This window comes from Neurospora hispaniola, assembly GCF_033458365.1.
Source record: "Neurospora hispaniola strain FGSC 10403 chromosome Unknown B0T23scaffold_8, whole genome shotgun sequence".
Taxonomy (NCBI): Eukaryota; Fungi; Ascomycota; class Sordariomycetes; order Sordariales; family Sordariaceae; genus Neurospora; species Neurospora hispaniola.
This window is the reverse complement of record NW_026944413.1, coordinates 1,541,505-1,560,399: the sequence shown is the minus strand read 5'-3', so window position 1 is coordinate 1,560,399 and position 18,895 is coordinate 1,541,505. Positions and strand designations below refer to the sequence as shown.

Below are 18,895 nucleotides of genomic sequence, written 5' to 3'. Positions count from 1 at the left end.
GGCTGCGGACCTCTGGGGCTGGTGCCATCGTAAACCATCATGATGCGATTTCGGGTCTCACAACCATCAAGAACAAGTCCCTGACCCCCGCATCTTCTTCCGCTGTGCGCCCTCCCTTATAATCACAACACAGTCGCATCCCGCACCCCCCAACCCGGAAGTCGTCCACGCGACTGCCATGGTTCAGTTCCGAATGCCATCAAATCGGCCCAACGATCGCGGCGCCTGACCTCACGGCAATCACACTTTGTCACACTTCTCACTTTGTAACCCGCCCAGTGCGACCGCAACCGGATTCGGACCTCGCCGACACAAACCCTTCCTTCCTGCAGACTTTCGAGGCTCCCAAGGCCGATGGGTACGGGCAGTTGTCGAAGCACGCGATATGTATGTAGTGTACATTGTGTAAGTAGGGGTTTATGGGTATGTAGGTAGCTATAGGCAACGCACATAGACCAGGCATAATGCGTACGCATACTACCCGAATATGTGCATTTTATGCCCGCCAAAACGAATTATAGTAGTAGGGGAGAAGTATTGTCACCCCGGGGTACTGTAGAATCGATTCTCCTAATATCGTAGCTTTTCCTACCTGTCTGTCTTTGAAAGAGCGCTAGAGGTTGGAGACATCGAAAATCACTAAACCCCTTCTGTATGTATAACGATTCTGGTGCGGCTCGCCTTCCAAATCCGATCAAAATTATGATACAAAGGTTCATCGTTACTGTTATATAACATGCACTGTTACCGTGATTTCAAACGTTATGGTCAGAATATCGTTGTATAGCTGATCGTTATGTGCAGGGTTAACAATATACCTATGCAATTTTCGCCGGTGGACCGACATAACTTACCTCACCCGAACACTCTGCAAATGCCTGCTTGGTTAGTTATTTGTTACTTCCCTTGGTATGAGACCAGTGGCTTATTCGAGTCCTGAAATGTACAAGGCAACGTACTAATGTTCTTACCTTTAGTGAATTTACATAGTATACTACATGTTGCAGGAATGTGAATGGAATACAATCATGGACCTGACCTGGTACACTAACTACCCTACTTGGTCGCTCGGCTGGAAGTGTGGCCCCCTGCGTGGCTAGAGGTACTGCCAGCTGGTGCGTCAGTTACTCGCCTATCAAGCCATCAGCCAAAGCTCGCAGTGTTCGCGTTAAGTCCGCATCTCATTCAGTTTTCTCCACCATCCCCAAAACGGAAACATCATGGAACCAGCCAAGCATCGTGTAGTGTACTTGACCTGAGTTGAGTTGGGGTATCTATCGATCGCGGTCACTCGCCAGGCATGTCTGAACTCCGAACTTGTTCGTTCATAGCCTGGGCTTGATTGATCATCAGGATTACGATTTAGATTCATGCGCAATAGAGAAAGAAAGAGTGTGGAAGAAAAAGAGTGTACAACAGGCGTAGCGATAACCCCCAAAGTAAGAGAAAAGAATTATACGGTTCTTGGAAATCCCGGTATTCGAGTGCCATTTCCAAATCATGCTTCCAACAACCAACCACAAGCGCACCTGCTGACGGCTGAATGACCGAGTAGTGTAATGGAGGCACACTGCACAATTAATCGCCAGCTTATTGGTCCTAGTTGGCATAGAAAAGTCTGAAAGTGCAAGGCCCAGGTTCAATTTCGGGCAGAGTCATCGTTGGCGGTGCGTACTATTTTGTGTCTTTTCAAGTGTTCTGTTCTATCAAACTACGGACCAACTACCTGCCGTTGATCCGGTGATTTATTGGATATTCGTTGAGGATCTTCTCCCCTCCTGCATATCGCCAGGTATTTCATAAACACTCACACGTCAAATCCCCTCCTCTTGCCTCTCACCTCTCACGTCTCCATCCAGGTCCAGCCCAGTCATCCTCTGAACCGTTCTTTCCTCATCAGTCACCTAGTCACCCATCCTAGCCTAGTTCATACCCCAAACTCTGGTAAGTTCGCCGAGTTCAACCAATCCGGCAGAACCCCCGTATCATCCCACAGTGACGACAGGCCGGAGCCACCAACATGGTGTTGGTGGTGGTACATGCTGCTGTTGCTGTTCGCGTTGGAGTTCGAAGCCGCCGTAGCCGGATCCACATGAAACTCGTTGTTCAGCGCTTCTAGGACTTGGTCGTCGGACATGGATGAGAATTGTAGCAATACCGGTTCTGTTGCTGCCCAGAGGCAGGATGGTGTAGATGATGAAGGCTCGAGATATGCGCCGGCGGATGTCGCTGACAAAGCAGCATCGGTAGGGATGCCGTAATTAGTATTGCTCATGTTTGTGGTGCTAGTCCCTTGCTGCTGGCTACTGGGTTGATATGTTGCTAGTGTTGATGATGATAATGACGATGATGCGGATGGCCCACCGTGTCGGGAGAAAGCCACGTGGGGCGGGCCTCGATCCGCTGTCATTGCTGTCTCGTTCCTCGGCCGCACTGTTGAGGCCATGTTCTCATACGACGTCGCCGCAGCAGCCGCCGCCTTCTTGACGATATACTTCAGATACTTCCCATACAACGTCGACATGCCATTCCGATGGTCCGTAGCGGTGCCAATCCGTTCCAACACGCCCGCCGTCTCCTCGATCAGCGTCCGGACACTGGGCGCCAGGCTAGAGGTCCCGCCGGAGAGCTGGCCGCTGAGGCGCAGGGCAAAGCAGGCGGCGAAGGAGATCATGATTGCTGTGTTATTGGGCATGCTCGAGAGCTGCTCTTCGCCTTGGATGGCTGAACGCATAACGTTCAGGGCCGAGGAAAGGCCGGCAGCGTGGAAAAAGTGGCGGACTTCGGTGGGTGCGGTGGGATGGTTGATTACAATACTGTAGATGGAGAGGCGGGTGTGGGTGACGAGGATTTGGACGTAGGGTGGCAGGCGATGTTCTTTTTCCCGGCCGGTGTTAGGAAGAGAAGATAAATTGTTCCGCAAGGTGACGAGAGTTTAGGTGACTTACGAGGTCCGGTGCCAATGGGTATGGTCCATTTGGCATGCCATTGCTCGAAGAACTTGTCGACTGACATTTGTATCCTGGAGAGGTAGTTAGAAAGACGACTTATAGGTAGAAACGAAGAAGAAGAGGAAGGACGAACGACTGGGCAATAAGGCCGCCGTCAGCCAGTGTTTCGCGGGATCCATCACAGACAGCCCTGATGGAATTGAACAAATCGTCCTGGTTGTGTCAGCGCTTGCGTTGCAGGAATCGTTGACATTGGGAGCTCACCAAGTCTCTCCGCAAGACAGCCATGGACACCAAGTGCCCGTCCATGGTATCTGCAATATCTGACATGTGCCATTCATCGCAGCGTCGAAGAAGGGGCGTGACAGGCACGGTATAGCTTCTCCCTCGCGCTAAGCACATTCCTCGCTCCAGAACAAACAAGGCAATCCAACATCTCTCCCTCCGCCGCAACAGCCGCCTTCCTAGTTCCGATTCCGAATCAACGTCGCCAAACCCATCGAGAGACAAGGCAGCCTTGGGGTCAATGCAATCTGCCCGTGCGATACCTTCGTTGTAGCTACCGTCTCGTATGGCATCCATAGCAACTACAATCTTGTGTAGGAATAGGTCCAGGGCCATGGTGGTGGCCATGGAGACGTACCAGCACGTCTCGTCATCGGTGCTATGTTTGCCAGGAAACATCCAGGGAACGTTGACCATAAAAGCAAGGACAATCTCGACGGACCGGTATCGGTCGACTATGATTCTGTTGACCAAGGTTTTACAGTGATTGGACAACCGCCGCGAGAGGGCTCCTTGTCTTGGCATGAAGAGGGCGGCGGCTGCACATATGGAAGTGAAGAGAAAGGCCGAACGGGAGCGGGTAAAAGAGGCCGTATACAATATTGGGTCCAGACCCCATCTCGTGTGAGCAAGACTCTTGTGGAAGAAGTCAAAGAGGGACTCTGCCTCCTCCGTGGTAAGTAAGCCAAGATCGATGGGATCCAGTTCAGGGCCGCAGTCAAGAGAGAATTGAGTGAATTTGAAGAACTTTTCGACCTCGGACAGCTTCTCAGTTTGTTTCTTCTGGCGTGGGTGTTGATGGCTATGGGCCATCTCAGCTGTAGAAAGCTCGCCAACTGGCTTCGGAGAAACATGCAAATCAGAAGCTCGGGCGAGAAGTTGAAGAGGATTTTCGGCATCATCGACGGCAAGGCTCTCATCTGCCACATGGCTCTGAGACGGCGTGGAGTCTTGCGGAATGCTCATGTCGTCATGATCCGACATGGAGCTATCGCCTGAATCTTCGGAAACATCCGCCATGAGAATCTCACTAGGCCTTCGTGATATGGCCGAGGATGTCCTTGTATGACCAGTGCTGGGTTGTTTAAAGTCACCATCGGCAAGAGGTGTAAGTGAGCCGGCACCCAAGATTTCTTTGAGTTCGGAGACGAATTTGGTGGCCTCAATACCGTGCAGACTGGCTCCTGATCGTTTGACAGCTTGTTCGACTTGATGGAGGGCCTTTTCCAGACCGGTGCGCTTACTGGGGAGGTGGTCAGTAACAGGGCTGTGCTATGAAGAACCAGCAGAACTTGCTTTTTGACACCTTTCCTCCTGCCCACATGGAATTCGGGGCGGACGCATTGTACCCCTAGCTGAAGACATCGTTGGCATCGGTCATCATCGTGATGTTGGCCTTTCCCCTTTTCGCACCGAATCTTGGACCGACGACAGACCAAACATGCGGCAGCTCTTCGACTGTTGCTGTCTTTTCGCGACTCTCGAGTGCCCTCGGACGGAGCAGCAACCGTGACATTGGGCATATCCATAAAGATGCCAATGATGGGGTTATACGTAGAAATTTATGGTGATGAGTCCAAATACTACCTGTTATTTGTGCAAAACGAGCACTACTCCTTATTCAGCGTGACTTGTGAATCGCAGTATGCGATTCGCACCCTTTTCCTTCCCAGACCGAGAGCATTGGCGGGGTCATTGACACCGCGAGCTGGCCGATGTTCAACCCCACAATAAAAGAAACCCCAAAACGGTGGCGGCAGCTGTTTGGCAGGCTTTGACAGGTGACACGGCGTTGTGTAGTGCTGGGGGCTCAAGTGAGAGAAGGCCGTTATTCAAGAGGAGCCCCCGTTCCGTGATGTGATGAGTGAAAAGATGAAAGTTAAAAGTAAACAAAGCATGGATGCGAGGAAAGCTTTCGCCTCCGCAACCCTGTTCTTCTTTAGCTAATTTCCAGACTTGTTTATTAGAGTAGCCTTATTCGGACTCTCGGAACGACGAACTTGCATCAACCAAGTGTTTCTCTGTGGAACGGTAACAACCAGCCGTTGATGGATTGGTGACAACAAAGGTGGGATACCCCATTCCCAAAACTTTAACCCATTTACCCGTCAGCTGGATGAGCCGATTGGCTCTTCCGATCTGGAGGGCATTTTGGATGTATTTGACCACCGTACTCCTGGATCATCACTTGGCCCGGTTCCTGGTCTGAAGAGGAGGATGAGGGTGTTGTTCCCAAACTCAACCAGACTCGCTGCGCCCAGTTTCTTCCTTCCGCCCGTGTCGTGGACCTTCCTTGAACCCTCTGTGGCTGGACGACATCGAAGGCCGGCGGTTGGGGTCTCGGTATTGCGACAACACTTGTTGCTACCTAATGTCCGGAGGCAGGTGACCAGGAGACTGCTGGGCTTGAATAGGAGAATGACAACATAAGAAATGAGTAGGAATACCGGACGATAAGCTCATCGGATGCCACTCGACAGTCCCCTGTTCAGGCACAGCAAAAAGGAAAAGTTGGTACCTCTAAGATGTTGATGTGAAGGCGATGATCTCTTGGATGTTCGGGATGCTCGCTGTGGAAAAAGACGTCGGGTTGACAAGCAGAGAAGGGAGGAGTCAACAGGGGATCGCGTCAAGACTCCACAATAAACTGCGCGGGATGGACGCTTAGGTTAGCGGGGCAGTGGGTCGTCTTTCAATGATCCGGCACCTGCAGCCGGACACGGACGCGCTTTCCCCAGCAACCTCTTTACGCGTCCTTCTTCTTAGGCAGGTGGTCAGTCCTTCAACGAGGCACCTTCCAATTCCAATTCCAATTCAAACTCTGTACACGAATTTTGTGCAAACTCTGACTGCCTGTCTCTTCTTGTCCCTTCCGTCTCCCAGGTCTCCCTCACGCCCTGCCGGTTATTCCCACCACCAAGCCAAGTTGACCAGCTGTTGGCGCAAAATGGGCGACAGAACTTCAACTCCGGCGCGCACCCCGGCGAGGACCCAGTCCAACGTTAAGAGATCTGGACTGGCCTCGACGGGCAGGCAGTCGAGTATTCTGGGCTTCTTCCCCAAAGCTGCCTCCTCGGGGACTCCCACGAACGCGGGCGCAAATACCAATGCCAATACCAATGCCAATGCCAATGCCAATGCCACTCTCGCGGCTACCAGTCCAGCTTCTGATGCAACAGCCACCCCTCGCGCTGGCCAAAAGGAAAAGTCACCAGAATGCCTCAAGGAATCCACAAAATCCAACTCGATTCTCCCGCCCAGGCGGCGGAAAAGACTCGACGAAACGCCAGTCCCTAGTAGTGACGCCCTTCTACCCCCGAGCTCCCAGGAAAACCCAGGCACTGCCTATTCCAAGGATGATGACACCAGGACCATCATGATGCCCAGCAGCCCCATCAGGCGCAAGGCGAGTTATCAGCTCACTGTTCTAGACCTCCATCTAAGCTAACCCATCGTGACTTCAGGCGAAAGCGGTTGTCAACTATGCCGAGTCATCAGACGACGACGACGGCGACGATGTCTTTCTCTCGTTTTCCGGGAGACCCAAAAGCTCTCGTCCATCACGCTCTCGATCACGACCTCAAGTCCTAGACGAGGATGACGAAGACGATGCTTTCGAAATAGACGACAATGTAATCAACGAGGAAGAAGACGATGACATGGCGGACTTTGTAGTCGACGACGACGAATCCGATCAAGGGCCCTCAAAGTCAAAGAAGAGAAAACGACCGGCAGCACGCCCGAGCGCACCACGCAAAAAGTCCGCTGTATCCTCTCCGCCCAGCCCTCGAAGATCGTCAAGGCAAGAGGAGGATGACCAAGATGAGGAGATGATGGATGATGTTCCCAGAACCTCAACAGCCCTGAAATGGAAGTATGATCCGGACAACATTGAACCAACCGAACCTCGATCTGCCACTCCCCGTTCCGCACAAACACCATCAGCCACCAAGCAAAAGCCAAAGGCACACACAAGAGAGCCTGAAGAGAGATACCCGTGGTTGGCCGATATCCAAGATGCAAACAGGAATCGACCAGGACATCCGGATTACGATCCTGGCTCCGTCCATGTGCCCCCATTTACCTGGAGACAGTTTTCGCCGTTTGAGACGCAGTATTGGGAGATCAAGAAGAACCTATGGGACACGGTGGTCTTCTTCAAAAAGGGAAAGTTCTACGAACTCTATGAGAACGATGCCACCATCGGACATCAGCTCTTTGACCTCAAGCTCACTGATCGTGTCAACATGCGCATGGTTGGCGTTCCCGAGAGTTCGCTAGACATGTGGGTCAACCAATTTGTGGCCAAAGGGTACAAGGTTGCCCGCGTCGACCAAATGGAGTCTGCGCTGGGCAAAGAGATGCGGGAACGTGACACCAAGGCGAAGAAGGCGGACAAGATCATCCGCCGCGAGCTTACTTGCATCCTTACAGGCGGCACCTTGGTGGACGGTAGCATGCTTCAAGACGACAATGCCGTCTACTGTGCAGCCATCAAAGAGTCCGTCGTGGATGATAAGCCTGCATTTGGCATAGCCTTTGTAGACGCTGCTACTGGACAGTTCTTCATCTCAGAGTTTGAGGACGATGTCGACCTGACCAAGTTTGAGACCTTCGTAGCCCAGACCTCCCCACGGGAATTGATCTTGGAGAAATCGCATCTGTCTACCAAGGCTTTGCGGATTCTCAAGAACAACACGAGTCCCACCACCATTTGGAACTATCTCAAGCCGGGCACCGAGTTTTGGGACGCCGACGTCGCGAGGCGCGAACTTGACTGTAGCGGCTACTTTGTGTCTGGCGAAGGTCAGGAGGAGGTCTGGCCTGCGAAGCTCAAGGAGGCTCGCGACAAAGACCTCTTGATGTCCGCACTCGGTGCTCTGACTCAGTATCTGCGCATGCTCAAGTTGGAGCGTAACTTGCTCTCCCAGGGCAACTTTGCCTGGTACAACCCTATTCATCGGAACGGCACACTTATTCTTGACGGCCAGTCTCTTATCAACTTGGAAATCTTTGCCAATACAGCCAATGGCGGCCCCGAAGGAACCTTATTCCATCTGCTGAACAGGTGCATAACTCCCTTCGGAAAGCGACTCTTCAGGCAATGGGTCTGCCACCCTCTCTGCAACATACAGAAGCTCAACGAGAGACTGGATGCCGTTGATATGCTCAATGACGACCACAGCCTTCGGGAGCAATTCTCGTCTCAGATGAGCAAAATGCCGGACTTGGAGCGGTTGATATCCCGGATCCATGCTGGGGCTTGCCGACCCGAGGACTTTGTCAAGGTCTTGGAAGGATTCGAACAGATCGACCGTACTATGGAACTCCTGGAGTCCTACGGTGGTGGCAATGGGCTGGTTGATCGTCTCATTGCTTCAATGCCTGACCTCAAGGAACCCTTAGGATACTGGAAGACCGCCTTCGACCGGAAGAGAGCCCGTGATGACAAGCTTCTGATTCCCGAGCCAGGTATAGAAGAAGACTTTGACCGCAGCCAAGCAGAACTGGACCGGATTAAAGGAGAGTTGCAGGAGCTGCTTGAAAGGCAAAAGACTGCTCTACGATGCAAAACCGCAAAGTTCACTGACGTCGGCAAGGAGGTCTACCAGATTGAAGTCCCCAAAACAGTCAAGGTTCCTCCCAAGTGGCGCCAAATGTCTGCAACATCGGCGGTCAAGCGGTACTATTTCAAGGAGCTTGAGGACCTCGTTCGTGAGCTCCAGGAAGCGGAAGAAACACATTCTCAGATCGTCAAGGAAGTCGCCTCGAGATTCTTCAAGCGCTTCGACCTCGATTACGAGACATGGTTGCAGGCAATTCGCATCATTTCACAACTAGATTGTCTGATCAGTCTGGCCAAAGCTTCGTCGGCGCTTGGTCAGCCTTGTTGCCGCCCAGTGTTTGTAAATGACGAGCGGACCGTTGTCGAGTTCAACGAACTACGCCATCCCTGCATGCTCAACACCGTTGACGACTTCATCCCGAATGACATCAAGCTGGGTGGTGATGAGGCGAACATTAACCTTCTTACCGGCGCAAACGCTGCTGGCAAGTCCACGATTCTTCGAATGGTAAGTGCCTGCCTTGGCCGTGGAGGCATCCACCTCTTCTAATGCTCTTCATCTGCTAACGCCTTCCGTGCGCAGTCCTGCATTGCCGTGATCATGGCCCAGATCGGTTGTTATGTCCCGGCTGTGTCCGCGCGTTTGACCCCCGTTGACCGGATCATGTCCCGTCTGGGCGCAAACGACAATATCTTTGCTGCGCAATCCACGTTCTTCGTCGAGCTGTCAGAGACAAAGAAGATCCTGTCAGAGGCCACACCCCGTTCACTCGTTATTCTTGATGAGCTCGGACGTGGTACATCATCATACGATGGTGTCGCAGTTGCCCAGGCAGTTCTGCACCATGTCGCATCACACATTGGTTGCGTCGGTTTCTTCGCCACGCATTATCACAGTCTTGCTTCCGAGTTCGAGAATCATCCCGAGATCCGTGCTAGGAGAATGCAGATCGAAGTGGACGAGGAGAACAAGAGAATAACATTCCTGTACAAGCTCGAAGACGGCGTTGCAGAGGGCTCCTTTGGCATGCATTGCGCAGCTATGTGTGGTATTCCCGACAAGGTGATCCGAAGATCCGAGGTTGCTGCGAAGGAGTGGGAGCATACGAGCCGGCTGAAGGAGAGTCTGGACAGAGCAAAGACAGGCTGCTATATTCCGCTCGGAGTGCTGAGTGATGTGGCCAGTCTTCTAAGGAGCGAGATTGGGAAGGAGCGAGAAGTTGGCGACAGGGGAGTGGAAGTGCTTTTGCGGGCTATTGAGGCTCTTTGATGGGCAAGGACAAGCCCAAGTCCGAAGTCCGCTAGTGTGTTTCCGCTCGATGATCATTAGATTTGCTCGTTGTACGGCGTCCAGGTGAGGACTTCAATTATTGACGTGAAACCCAGTTATTTCTAGATGCCGGACGACCACAACACATGAGGATAAGATTCATTCTTTTATTCGCCCTGTCCGTCGGAGGGTTTCTCAACCATGATTGTGCCAAGAAGCCGAGCTGCTCAACCCCAGAAGGCTTAAAAAGGGGTAGACGTGTAGTCTACCAGTAGATGATCGGGTTGTCCGCCTTGGCTTTGACCCTAACCCTTCTGACTCGCATGGCTACTTTTCTATTTAGGCCAACAACAAACCGAACATATGAAGCCTGCAACAAAGTTGTTGAAGCCGGAGTTTTTGAGAGTGAATTACAGGCTCTTCCATGCTAGATCAAATCTGGGCTTCCGCAGTCCAAAACATGCCTGGCGATGACTCGCCTAGTGTTGGTCCAACCGCATATCGTACGCTCTACTCCGTCTACAAAATGATCACCTCCTTCCCCATGATTAGCCAAGTGGTGTGTTTCACATCATGGATAGTAGTGTATACATTGCGACGCCAGCGAAATGGGTTAGGTTAAAAAAGCAAAAACGTTGGGCTGAATCCGGACATCCGATATTCACGATGGAGTCAAGTGTCTCGCTTAACCAGGTTGCCGATGATGAGCGGAAATTAGGATAATCGTTCGGTTCGCGTATTTTGCGGCAGTGGCGGCCTCGCCCTTCCTGTTCCCCGTTGTACCCCCTCCCCCTTCTCATCAATCATCAGTCATTATCCAATCCGTGACGCGTCATGAATCCCGGCATTTTGTTGAACTTTTTTTTCGCTTTCCCCTTTTTCTCCACCCCACTCCCCATGGCAAGTCCAGTTTGGGGAGGTTCCATATCTTCCATTCCATGTTCCATTGTTTTTCCATAGCATAGGTGCCCACTATTCTTCTCTTTCTGCCTGTCCATCCGTCTCTTTGTTCCTTACACTCGTTTCATCAGCGTCGTGTTGAAGGGGAACAGGACTTAATCAAGCCATAGACGGAGAGAGGGGAAGAAGAGATACCACTGGACTCGAAACAATGGCCCGCTACGAGTCCCTTCATGGGAATCATGATGATGAGGAGGAGGATCATGTGACACACAATGAGGTTGGAGACCGTGATGAGGATGACGAGCAGCGGCATACTGAAAGTTCGAGAAGTTCAAAATCATCCTATACGGCAGTCGAGCAAGACGATGAAGAAGGCAATGCCGCCAGTAGGGCTGTCTACGCCGCACTCTACGGGGGAGGAGGAAGTCCACCTTCGGGAGGCCCAGTCCATGTCAGCGGCGATCGGCAGACCGGGACCGGAGACGATCATCACCACCAACTCAACACTCCTCCTCCGGTCCTTCAACACCCCGGGCCTTTTGATGCACCACTCATCCCCCCGAAAAGCCCAGCCAGAAGCACCAACAACAACCCGTTCTTGTCTAACGTTAACGTCACCAATAACATCACCGCTACCACCACATCGACGCCAACGAGCAATCAGCAGGCCACCGACCACCAAACCCATGGCTCAGGGTCCTCCCGGAACGCATCTGGAGAGCCAGGAACAACAAGCCGCTCAGCCTCCCGCGACAGCACCAACTACGTGAACCAGTACTCCCGCTCATGGAAGCCCAGCTACGGGCTACCACACTCACGAGACCATCATCATCATCATCCAGGGCACTCGCCATTCTCGCCACTGCCAGAAACCGCAGAAGTGGAAGGGGACTATCACCACCACCACCATCACGGCCACCACAGGGATGATCATCACGACTACCATGATCATGAGCATGACAGTAGTGATGATCCTCATGATTTGGATCAAGATGATTACATCATGTACGAGAAGGAGACAGGAGGCATGGCGACGACACCGCGTGGCACTGTGACTGGTAGAGGGGGCCCTGGGACGGGAAGCTTCAAGGAAAAAGGCGGCAAGGGCGGTGGCAAGGGCGGGATGAGGAAACTAATGCTGGTGGAGAGGACCGACACGAAACGGGGGAGGGGAGGAGGAAGGGGGAGACGAGGGACGGAGATGAGTGAAGTCTCGATTGATGCGACGGATTCAATATCAGTCAGAGGGCTGCCGACTCATGGCAGCGGCGGCGGCGGCGGCGGCGGCGGCAGTGGGTCTCCTAGTGCTCTGACTCCTGGTGTTGTCGGTGGTGGGATGAACAGGAGCGAGCAACATTTGTCGTACTTCCACTTTGACTCGACGGAGACGTTGGTGCAGAGTAAGCAGAGTATGCTTGGGTGGTGGCTTGAGGGGCTGGGGGTGTTGGGAGGATTGTTGTGTATTGTTGGTATGTTGCCTTTTTTTCTTCTTCTTCTTCTTCTTCTTCTTCCTCTCCCTCACCATTCTCATATCAACCCCCCTGTCTTCATCGAGTATCAGACACACAAGTCCTGCAAAACGCAAATAGTCCAATCACCAGGCAGGAAGCCAGCTAATAATTCATTCATTCATCAAGTCATCGGCCTAGTCCTAAGCGTCTACGACCACAAACCTCCACCATCCACCTGGCCAGGCGGTCTCAACCTCAACGTCTTTCTCTCCTTCATGACCACCCTCGCCACAGCCTGCTACATGATCCCCGTCATCGAAGGCCTCGGCCAGTTGCGTTGGCTTCGTTATACCGGCGGACGACAGACCGTATCCCGCCCAGCAAGCGACTTTGAAGCCATCGACCAGGCATCCAGGGGACTTCACCACTGCTGGAAATTACTTGGTTTTCAAGGAGGGTACGTATTGTCCACCCCCTCTTTCTCCCTCTTTCCACTGACAAACCCCCCCAAAACAACAGCCCCCTAGGCATCCTCGCAACCCTCATCACCTTCCTAACCCTCTTCACCCCCTCCCTCACCCAACTCCTCATCGTCTACCTGCCCCCCCAACCCCACCGCAACAACTTCGGCGAACCCTTCGACAGCAACCGCTCCGCCGTGACGCTCGTCCGCATCAACTGGTCCTGGCTCTCCTTCTTGCTCGTGCAAGTTCTCTTGTCCGCCATCTTCCTCACCACCATCATCGTCAAGACGCGCATGGAAGGCATCCAGATCTTCAAGAGTTCTGCGCTACCGGGCATGACGGCTTTGGATGGGCAGGCGAGGAGTAGCTTGGGCGGCGCCATGATGGGACAAGGGGGCATTATGACGAGCGCAGCGTTGGGGGAACGGGCGAAGAAGACCATCCTGAAGCTGGAGAGGAGTAGTGGTGCGACGGGCGGAGGGGGGAATTATGGGTTGGTACAAGGGTTTGTGGTTGATTCAAGTGCGGGCTCGAACTCAGGCTCCCATGGATCTGGGTCCGGGTCGGGGTCTGGGTCTGCGGGGATGGGGTTGCGTATGCCAAAGGGACTGGGATTAGGTCTGGAACGGTTCCGTCATCATGATCACCAGGTGCTGCCTTCGTATGATAAAGAGGGAGGCGGAGAGGGATACGGGGCACATCAAGGGTTTGGCAATGGCCCGGCTGAGAACTTGAGCTTCCCTGCTGCTGCCGCTGCGGCCGCTGGGTTTACGCCGCTGCCCATGCCAATGTCCAAGGCGAAGCCAATGCCGATATCGACAACGGTGCCTGCTTCAACGGCACTGTCGGGGAGGAGAAAGATGAGGTTTGGCTTATTCGGAGGAGCAGGGAGGGAGAAGCTGAAAGTGAGGGGCTCACCTGTTCATGCCAGTAATGGCGGCGGGCAATTTTGAGTAATGGGGCTTGGTTAACAAAAGCAAGGGAAAGAAACTGTGATTAAGCTGCCTGGCTGGTTTGAAACTAATGTATAAAAACGAGACAAGGTACTAATGACTGCTGATACCGTACCCAAGATAATCATCGCTGTGATAACTCTCCTTCGTTCCCGAGTTTCCGTTGCATGTTTTTCTTCGGATCCGCCAACTCCAGGAAAAATCCCTCCATTTCTTTCGTATCTTTCGCGGTCCTCGCTGGCATTCCTCACACCCCAATCAAAACGGCTCAATGCCTCAAGTTATCCCCAACAACAGGCGTGAAGAACATCGAAAATACAGGCAGACCTTTGGGGCCTTTGGGACGGCCGTCGGAGGGAACATGTGTATTCTCCTTAGGCGATTGTCAGCGAGATCCATGTACAAGAAGCTTGGAGCGGCGGGATTATACTCCCCTGCCTAGATGACCGACTGGATCAAACACTTACCTGGTGTCGAACGGGCAGAGTCCGAGTCACGGATGTCATGAGGTTTGGCAGGCAAGGTGCTTCTGGCGGTGAAGTTTATGGCCACTCGAACCGCCTATTCAACGGTCTGGGCTGGATGTCCGGGTGACTAGTACATGCACTCATGGTCATGCCATTCAAGGCTGGCTCGATCGGGGAACTGTGCCCCGCATCTGAAGCACGTGCACCAGTCGGCCATATGTTCTTCCATGTGTTCTTCAAGACTGTCTTCGTCCTCGAACTCCATGTCACAGTTCTCGCACTGCCACGTCTGCTGGCTGGGATATAGTCCCTCGCAATCATGGTCCTCCCGGGTGGCTTGATCTGGAAAATCCTCATTGCATATCGGGCATTCGAACAAACCCTCGGAATGGTCTAGCAGGTGGTCATCAAAATCTTCCATGTTTGTAAAATTCCTGTTGCACTTTACGCACTCGAAAGGCCTCTCTTCAGCGTGCGTCTCGAGATGCTGTCCCAAGTGGTCAGCCTCTGCGTATCGTTCATTGCAGTATTGGCAAATGAAAGGCTTGACTCCATGAGTCTCTCGGTGCTGTGAAAATTCTTGAGCCGATTCAGTGGAGAAGTCGCAGATGCCGCACATAAATGGCTTGTCTGGCCCGGAGTTGCCACTTGACGAGGACATTTTTGATGTTTCCCTATGGCCATACCTCATAGTCAACAAGTGTAGCTGGGAAAAGAAGGGCGATGTGACTTACTCTTGGAGATCAAAATATGACAAGCGTGATGACTCGAGGGATCAGAAGCAGGAGAAGGAAGAAGAGAGAGAGAATGCTGAGAGTGTCAAGAGAGAGCAACGAATTCGTGTTGGAGAGCTCTGGACAAGAACGGTGTATTGATGCTCTCAATGCTAATTGGTAAGATGGCGTCTAGAGACTTTAGATTCTGTGCTTTCGTGCGGCCCTATGAAAGAGGGCCGGGGAGCTGATAGTTATAATCACTCGGCCCCAGTACCAGCTCCAACGGTGAAGCGCGTTTAGACGTCTTTTTCACCATGATGCCTTCTACTAAGCTGTGCACAGAACAGGCGAGGCAGGAGTGGACGACCGTGGAGAGTACAAGAGCCACTGTCAGTTGGCAGAGGGCATGGTCGAAGCTGTCTTTCGAGTGTTCGCCAGCGATGTGCCTGAGATCAAGGGAAGAGACGGGAGTTAGCAAGGGCGGGAGTGTTCATGTTTGTTGAAGCAGACAGCCGAAGGAAGGCGATGCCACTATGATCGTTGTCCGTCATTACCCTGACGTCCTGCCTAGGTAAGACCCCCGCTGGAGGAGCCACCTCGGCGCTATGGGTGGAATGACAGGAACGGAAAGAATGTCGAGTGTGGGTGACAGAGGGAAGATCTCAGCGAGCGGAGGGCATCTCGAGAGGGTTTCCATTTTGATCGCAGCTTCCTGGAGATGATACGCGATGCTATGTCACGGATTGGTTCGGGTGCAGCTTCGAGTCGCTTGAGCGAGCAGGCAGGTGCGTGCGTTGAAGCAACTGAATTGCCCAATCCCACTGAGGCACGGCAGGGGTAACCTCACCCGTTCTCAAGGTCCTTCCTTAGGTCGGCTCCCCTTCTCGCACTTTCCCCTTGCTGTCCAGAGACTCGACGTCGACACTCTGCTTCCTTGACAGGACCTAGGTACCGTTCAGTTCGCTTCTCCACTCTTGCGATAGACAACACAGGGTTAGGGTCACTATCGGCCGTCAGTCAATGACGGTGTCTCGGTTCCTCTTCGGGCAACAGTAACACAGAATTTGTCGCGCAGATCCAGACCCTCGATCCACGATCCACACATCAGGCCACAACCCACCACCCTCAACTATGCTTAGCACACGTCTGGGTCTTTCTCCCCTGCTTCACTCCTCCAAGCAAGCATCATCAGCCCTATCACGCCTCGCCGTCCCGAGAACGACGTCGACTCCCCTGCCACGCCTCCGTCTCACCATCCTCCCGAGTGCTACCCCGCGCCGCTTCTGCAGCTCCCACACGGCCGACGATAAAGACCGCAGCAAGAAGGACATCACCATGTATCTCCAGGAGACGCACGACAAGGTCTTTGAGAACAACAAGTCCTGGGCCGCCGAGCAGGTCGCCAAGGACCCCGACTTCTTCAAGAAGCTCGCCGCCGGCCAGAACCCCGAGTACCTCTGGATCGGATGCTCCGACTCGCGCATCCCCGCCGAGCAGATCACGGGCCTGCAGCCCGGCGACGCCTTTGTGCACCGCAACATTGCCAACCTGGTCTGCAACACGGACCTCAACGTTATGAGCGTCATTGAGTATGCCGTCAAGCACCTCCAGGTCAAGCACATTGTCGTCTGCGGCCACTACGGCTGCGGCGGTGTCAAGGCGGCCATGACCCCCAAGGACCTGGGCCTCATGAACCCCTGGCTGCGCAACATCCGCGACGTCTACCGCCTGCACGAGAAGGAGCTCGACGCCATTGCCGACGAGGAGGCCCGCTACGAGCGCCTCGTCGAGCTCAACGTCTACGAGCAGTGCCGCAACGTGGTCAAGACGGCTGCCCTTCAGCAGTCGTATGCCGAGAACGGCTTCCCCATCATCCACGGCTGGGTCTTCAACTTCCGCGACGGCATGCTCAAGGACCTCAACGTCGACTTCAAGACCATCCTCAAGGATATCCAGAAGATCTACAACCTGACCAACTAAGCTATCGATATATGGTTGGGGTCGGGAGGATTTGGTTGTGTGTGTTGTATGTATGTATGTACTGTAAAGCGAGTTTCATGAGCGATTTTTTGGAGAACTGGGCATGGGGGGCTATAGACACTGGCTGGTGTGTTGCACCGGGGGTATGATCCGGTATGATCATATATACAAACAAAATAAAACCTTGTTTACCATATGGCTCGTCTATCTCTTCAACTCTCTCATTTGGCGTTGCGACTACATGAGTCCATGCCTACCCGTCACAGACTCGCAATTCGGATGGACGTAAATAAGTGGACCCTCCATGCCTCCGAGGTTACGTACCGCACGAGCATCATCCAAGGAAGTGCGGGGCTTCCCGGCCGGCCGGTAGGGCTGACATGCACCAACAACCAGTTTGGCTTCATGCCTGATTTGCCGTTGTCAAAAACCCAAATATGCATCCTGCACTTGAGCCTCCATCGTCTCGTCTCGTCTCGTCTCGATATTTCGTCTGTGCTGGTTCCGGTACTTCTGCTCTCATCTTTTATTGGTTTACAAGCTCCCCGAACCCAGGGGCGTTTTAGTAAGTTCAGACGAGATGAAAGGGATCCTGCTCTGCTTTTCAATCGTGGATTGCCGAGAATCAACCATCCTCGTTGCCTGATCTTACCGCATAGGTAACTAATCTTGAAGTACCAATCAAACCTTAACTCCGCCTCTAGACTCCAAGTTCCCTTGGTGTGATGACATGTTCCCTTTTCTCTGTCGAAGAGCACAACGTCATGTTTTAGACATTACGGCGCAAGACCCCCAGCCCAGAACAACCTCCTTGTCCGCGATGGCACTGTCCCCTGAATTTCCATTCCTTCCCTGGCCTCGGGACTGACCCCAGGTTCTAGCTAGGAAGAAATAGATAGGGCAGGATGGAACGCGGGGGAGCGGCCACTACTACGCTGATGGGACAGAGTTGAATGGTAACGGCACCTGGATGTTCACCCCTGCATTTTCGTTTTCTAGTCTTCGTTTCTCCAACTTCCAACGTCCAACGTCCAATGTCCAAGGAAACTAAGTCCCCATCTTGGTCAGTGATTATGGACCGAACGGACTAGACTGTGAGTATTCGAGTTGAACTCCATTGCACTCCCTAGGCCTAGGTACCTAGGTAGCTGTCATGCAGTATCACCAATTCACCAGCCAGGAACAGGCATGTTCACGTGACATGAGAACGGGCTTGCTCTTTCCTAACTTCGGTACATACACCCCATCCCTTTTCCCCCATGGGACATGAAGTGAAGTCAAGTCTTTTCGTCCCTCAGTCGTTTCTCTTTATTCTCCTTCATTCAGCATCAGCATCACCGGGACAAACCTTCCTCAACATGAGTGATTCGAGTTGCCAGCTCTTTCCACCTGTGACTTCTGCGTACTCAGTCTCCTCCACCACAGACAGTACCATCCAGGATATGGTGTGGCTGACTGTCATACGACAGAGTACCTAAGAACGATGGCGTCTACAATCAACTTTGTGCTCCACTGTGGCTCGAGATACATTGAAGCATGAGAAAATACCCGTATCTCGACATTTACTAGAGGTATGAATGAAGCAAACATCCTTGGAAGTCGAAAGCATGAACCTCCTGACACATGGACTGTTCGTAGTCTGCTTTGTCGTTCCCCCTAGTGCTTTCAGACTGCAGTCATGAGTGAAGGAATATAGCCAAGTATAGTAGGTGGGCAATTGTATTCACAAGGGCAGAATCATGATACTCACGCGTTTTTTTCTTTTGTAAAAAAGTTGTTTCCCATCTATTAACTAAATTCGTATAATGACTACTAGTATATATGTACAAAAGAATACCACCCACTCCTACTTGAGTGGGTAAAAGGAAAACGTTGCTAGTTTACTCCCT

At 52.7% G+C, this 18,895-nt stretch overlaps 6 protein-coding genes across 6 annotated transcripts; 4 read left to right on the top strand and 2 right to left on the bottom strand.

Moving 5' to 3' along the window:
- Positions 1–1,927: 1,927 nt before the first annotated feature.
- On the bottom strand, positions 1,928–4,752 carry B0T23DRAFT_324455 (uncharacterized protein; the record flags this gene model as incomplete). The annotated part of the gene is made up of 5 exons (XM_062835427.1): positions 1,928–2,877; positions 2,949–3,022; positions 3,373–3,691; positions 3,809–4,479; positions 4,673–4,752. The coding sequence occupies 5 exons, from the start codon at positions 4,750–4,752 to the stop codon at positions 1,928–1,930; spliced, it is 2,094 nt and encodes a 697-aa protein (XP_062689288.1).
- A 1,431-nt stretch (positions 4,753–6,183) lies between these two features.
- On the top strand, positions 6,184–10,072 carry B0T23DRAFT_325073 (DNA mismatch repair protein msh6; the record flags this gene model as incomplete). The annotated part of the gene is made up of 3 exons (XM_062835478.1): positions 6,184–6,646; positions 6,708–9,310; positions 9,386–10,072. The coding sequence occupies 3 exons, from the start codon at positions 6,184–6,186 to the stop codon at positions 10,070–10,072; spliced, it is 3,753 nt and encodes a 1,250-aa protein (XP_062689287.1).
- A 756-nt stretch (positions 10,073–10,828) lies between these two features.
- B0T23DRAFT_423194 (uncharacterized protein) lies at positions 10,829–13,871 on the top strand. Its single transcript, XM_062839820.1, has 3 exons — positions 10,829–12,444; positions 12,613–12,883; positions 12,946–13,871. The coding sequence occupies exons 1-3, from the start codon at positions 11,184–11,186 to the stop codon at positions 13,841–13,843; spliced, it is 2,430 nt and encodes an 809-aa protein (XP_062689286.1). The 5' UTR covers positions 10,829–11,183; the 3' UTR covers positions 13,844–13,871.
- Positions 13,872–14,409: 538 nt separating this feature from the next.
- Positions 14,410–15,185, bottom strand: B0T23DRAFT_232553 (uncharacterized protein). Its single transcript, XM_062833910.1, has 2 exons — positions 15,045–15,185; positions 14,410–14,984 (listed from the first exon to the last, which is right to left on the bottom strand). The coding sequence occupies exon 2, from the start codon at positions 14,969–14,971 to the stop codon at positions 14,438–14,440; it is 534 nt and encodes a 177-aa protein (XP_062689285.1). The 5' UTR covers positions 14,972–14,984; positions 15,045–15,185; the 3' UTR covers positions 14,410–14,437.
- A 155-nt stretch (positions 15,186–15,340) lies between these two features.
- Positions 15,341–17,006, top strand: B0T23DRAFT_399123 (carbonic anhydrase; the record flags this gene model as incomplete). The annotated part of the gene is made up of 4 exons (XM_062838397.1): positions 15,341–15,415; positions 15,598–15,667; positions 15,785–15,811; positions 16,102–17,006. The coding sequence occupies 4 exons, from the start codon at positions 15,341–15,343 to the stop codon at positions 17,004–17,006; spliced, it is 1,077 nt and encodes a 358-aa protein (XP_062689284.1).
- A 1,208-nt stretch (positions 17,007–18,214) lies between these two features.
- B0T23DRAFT_388297 (uncharacterized protein) lies at positions 18,215–18,832 on the top strand. Its single transcript, XM_062837742.1, has 2 exons — positions 18,215–18,577; positions 18,645–18,832. The coding sequence occupies exon 1, from the start codon at positions 18,266–18,268 to the stop codon at positions 18,482–18,484; it is 219 nt and encodes a 72-aa protein (XP_062689283.1). The 5' UTR covers positions 18,215–18,265; the 3' UTR covers positions 18,485–18,577; positions 18,645–18,832.
- The last annotated feature ends 63 nt before the right edge of the window (positions 18,833–18,895 follow it).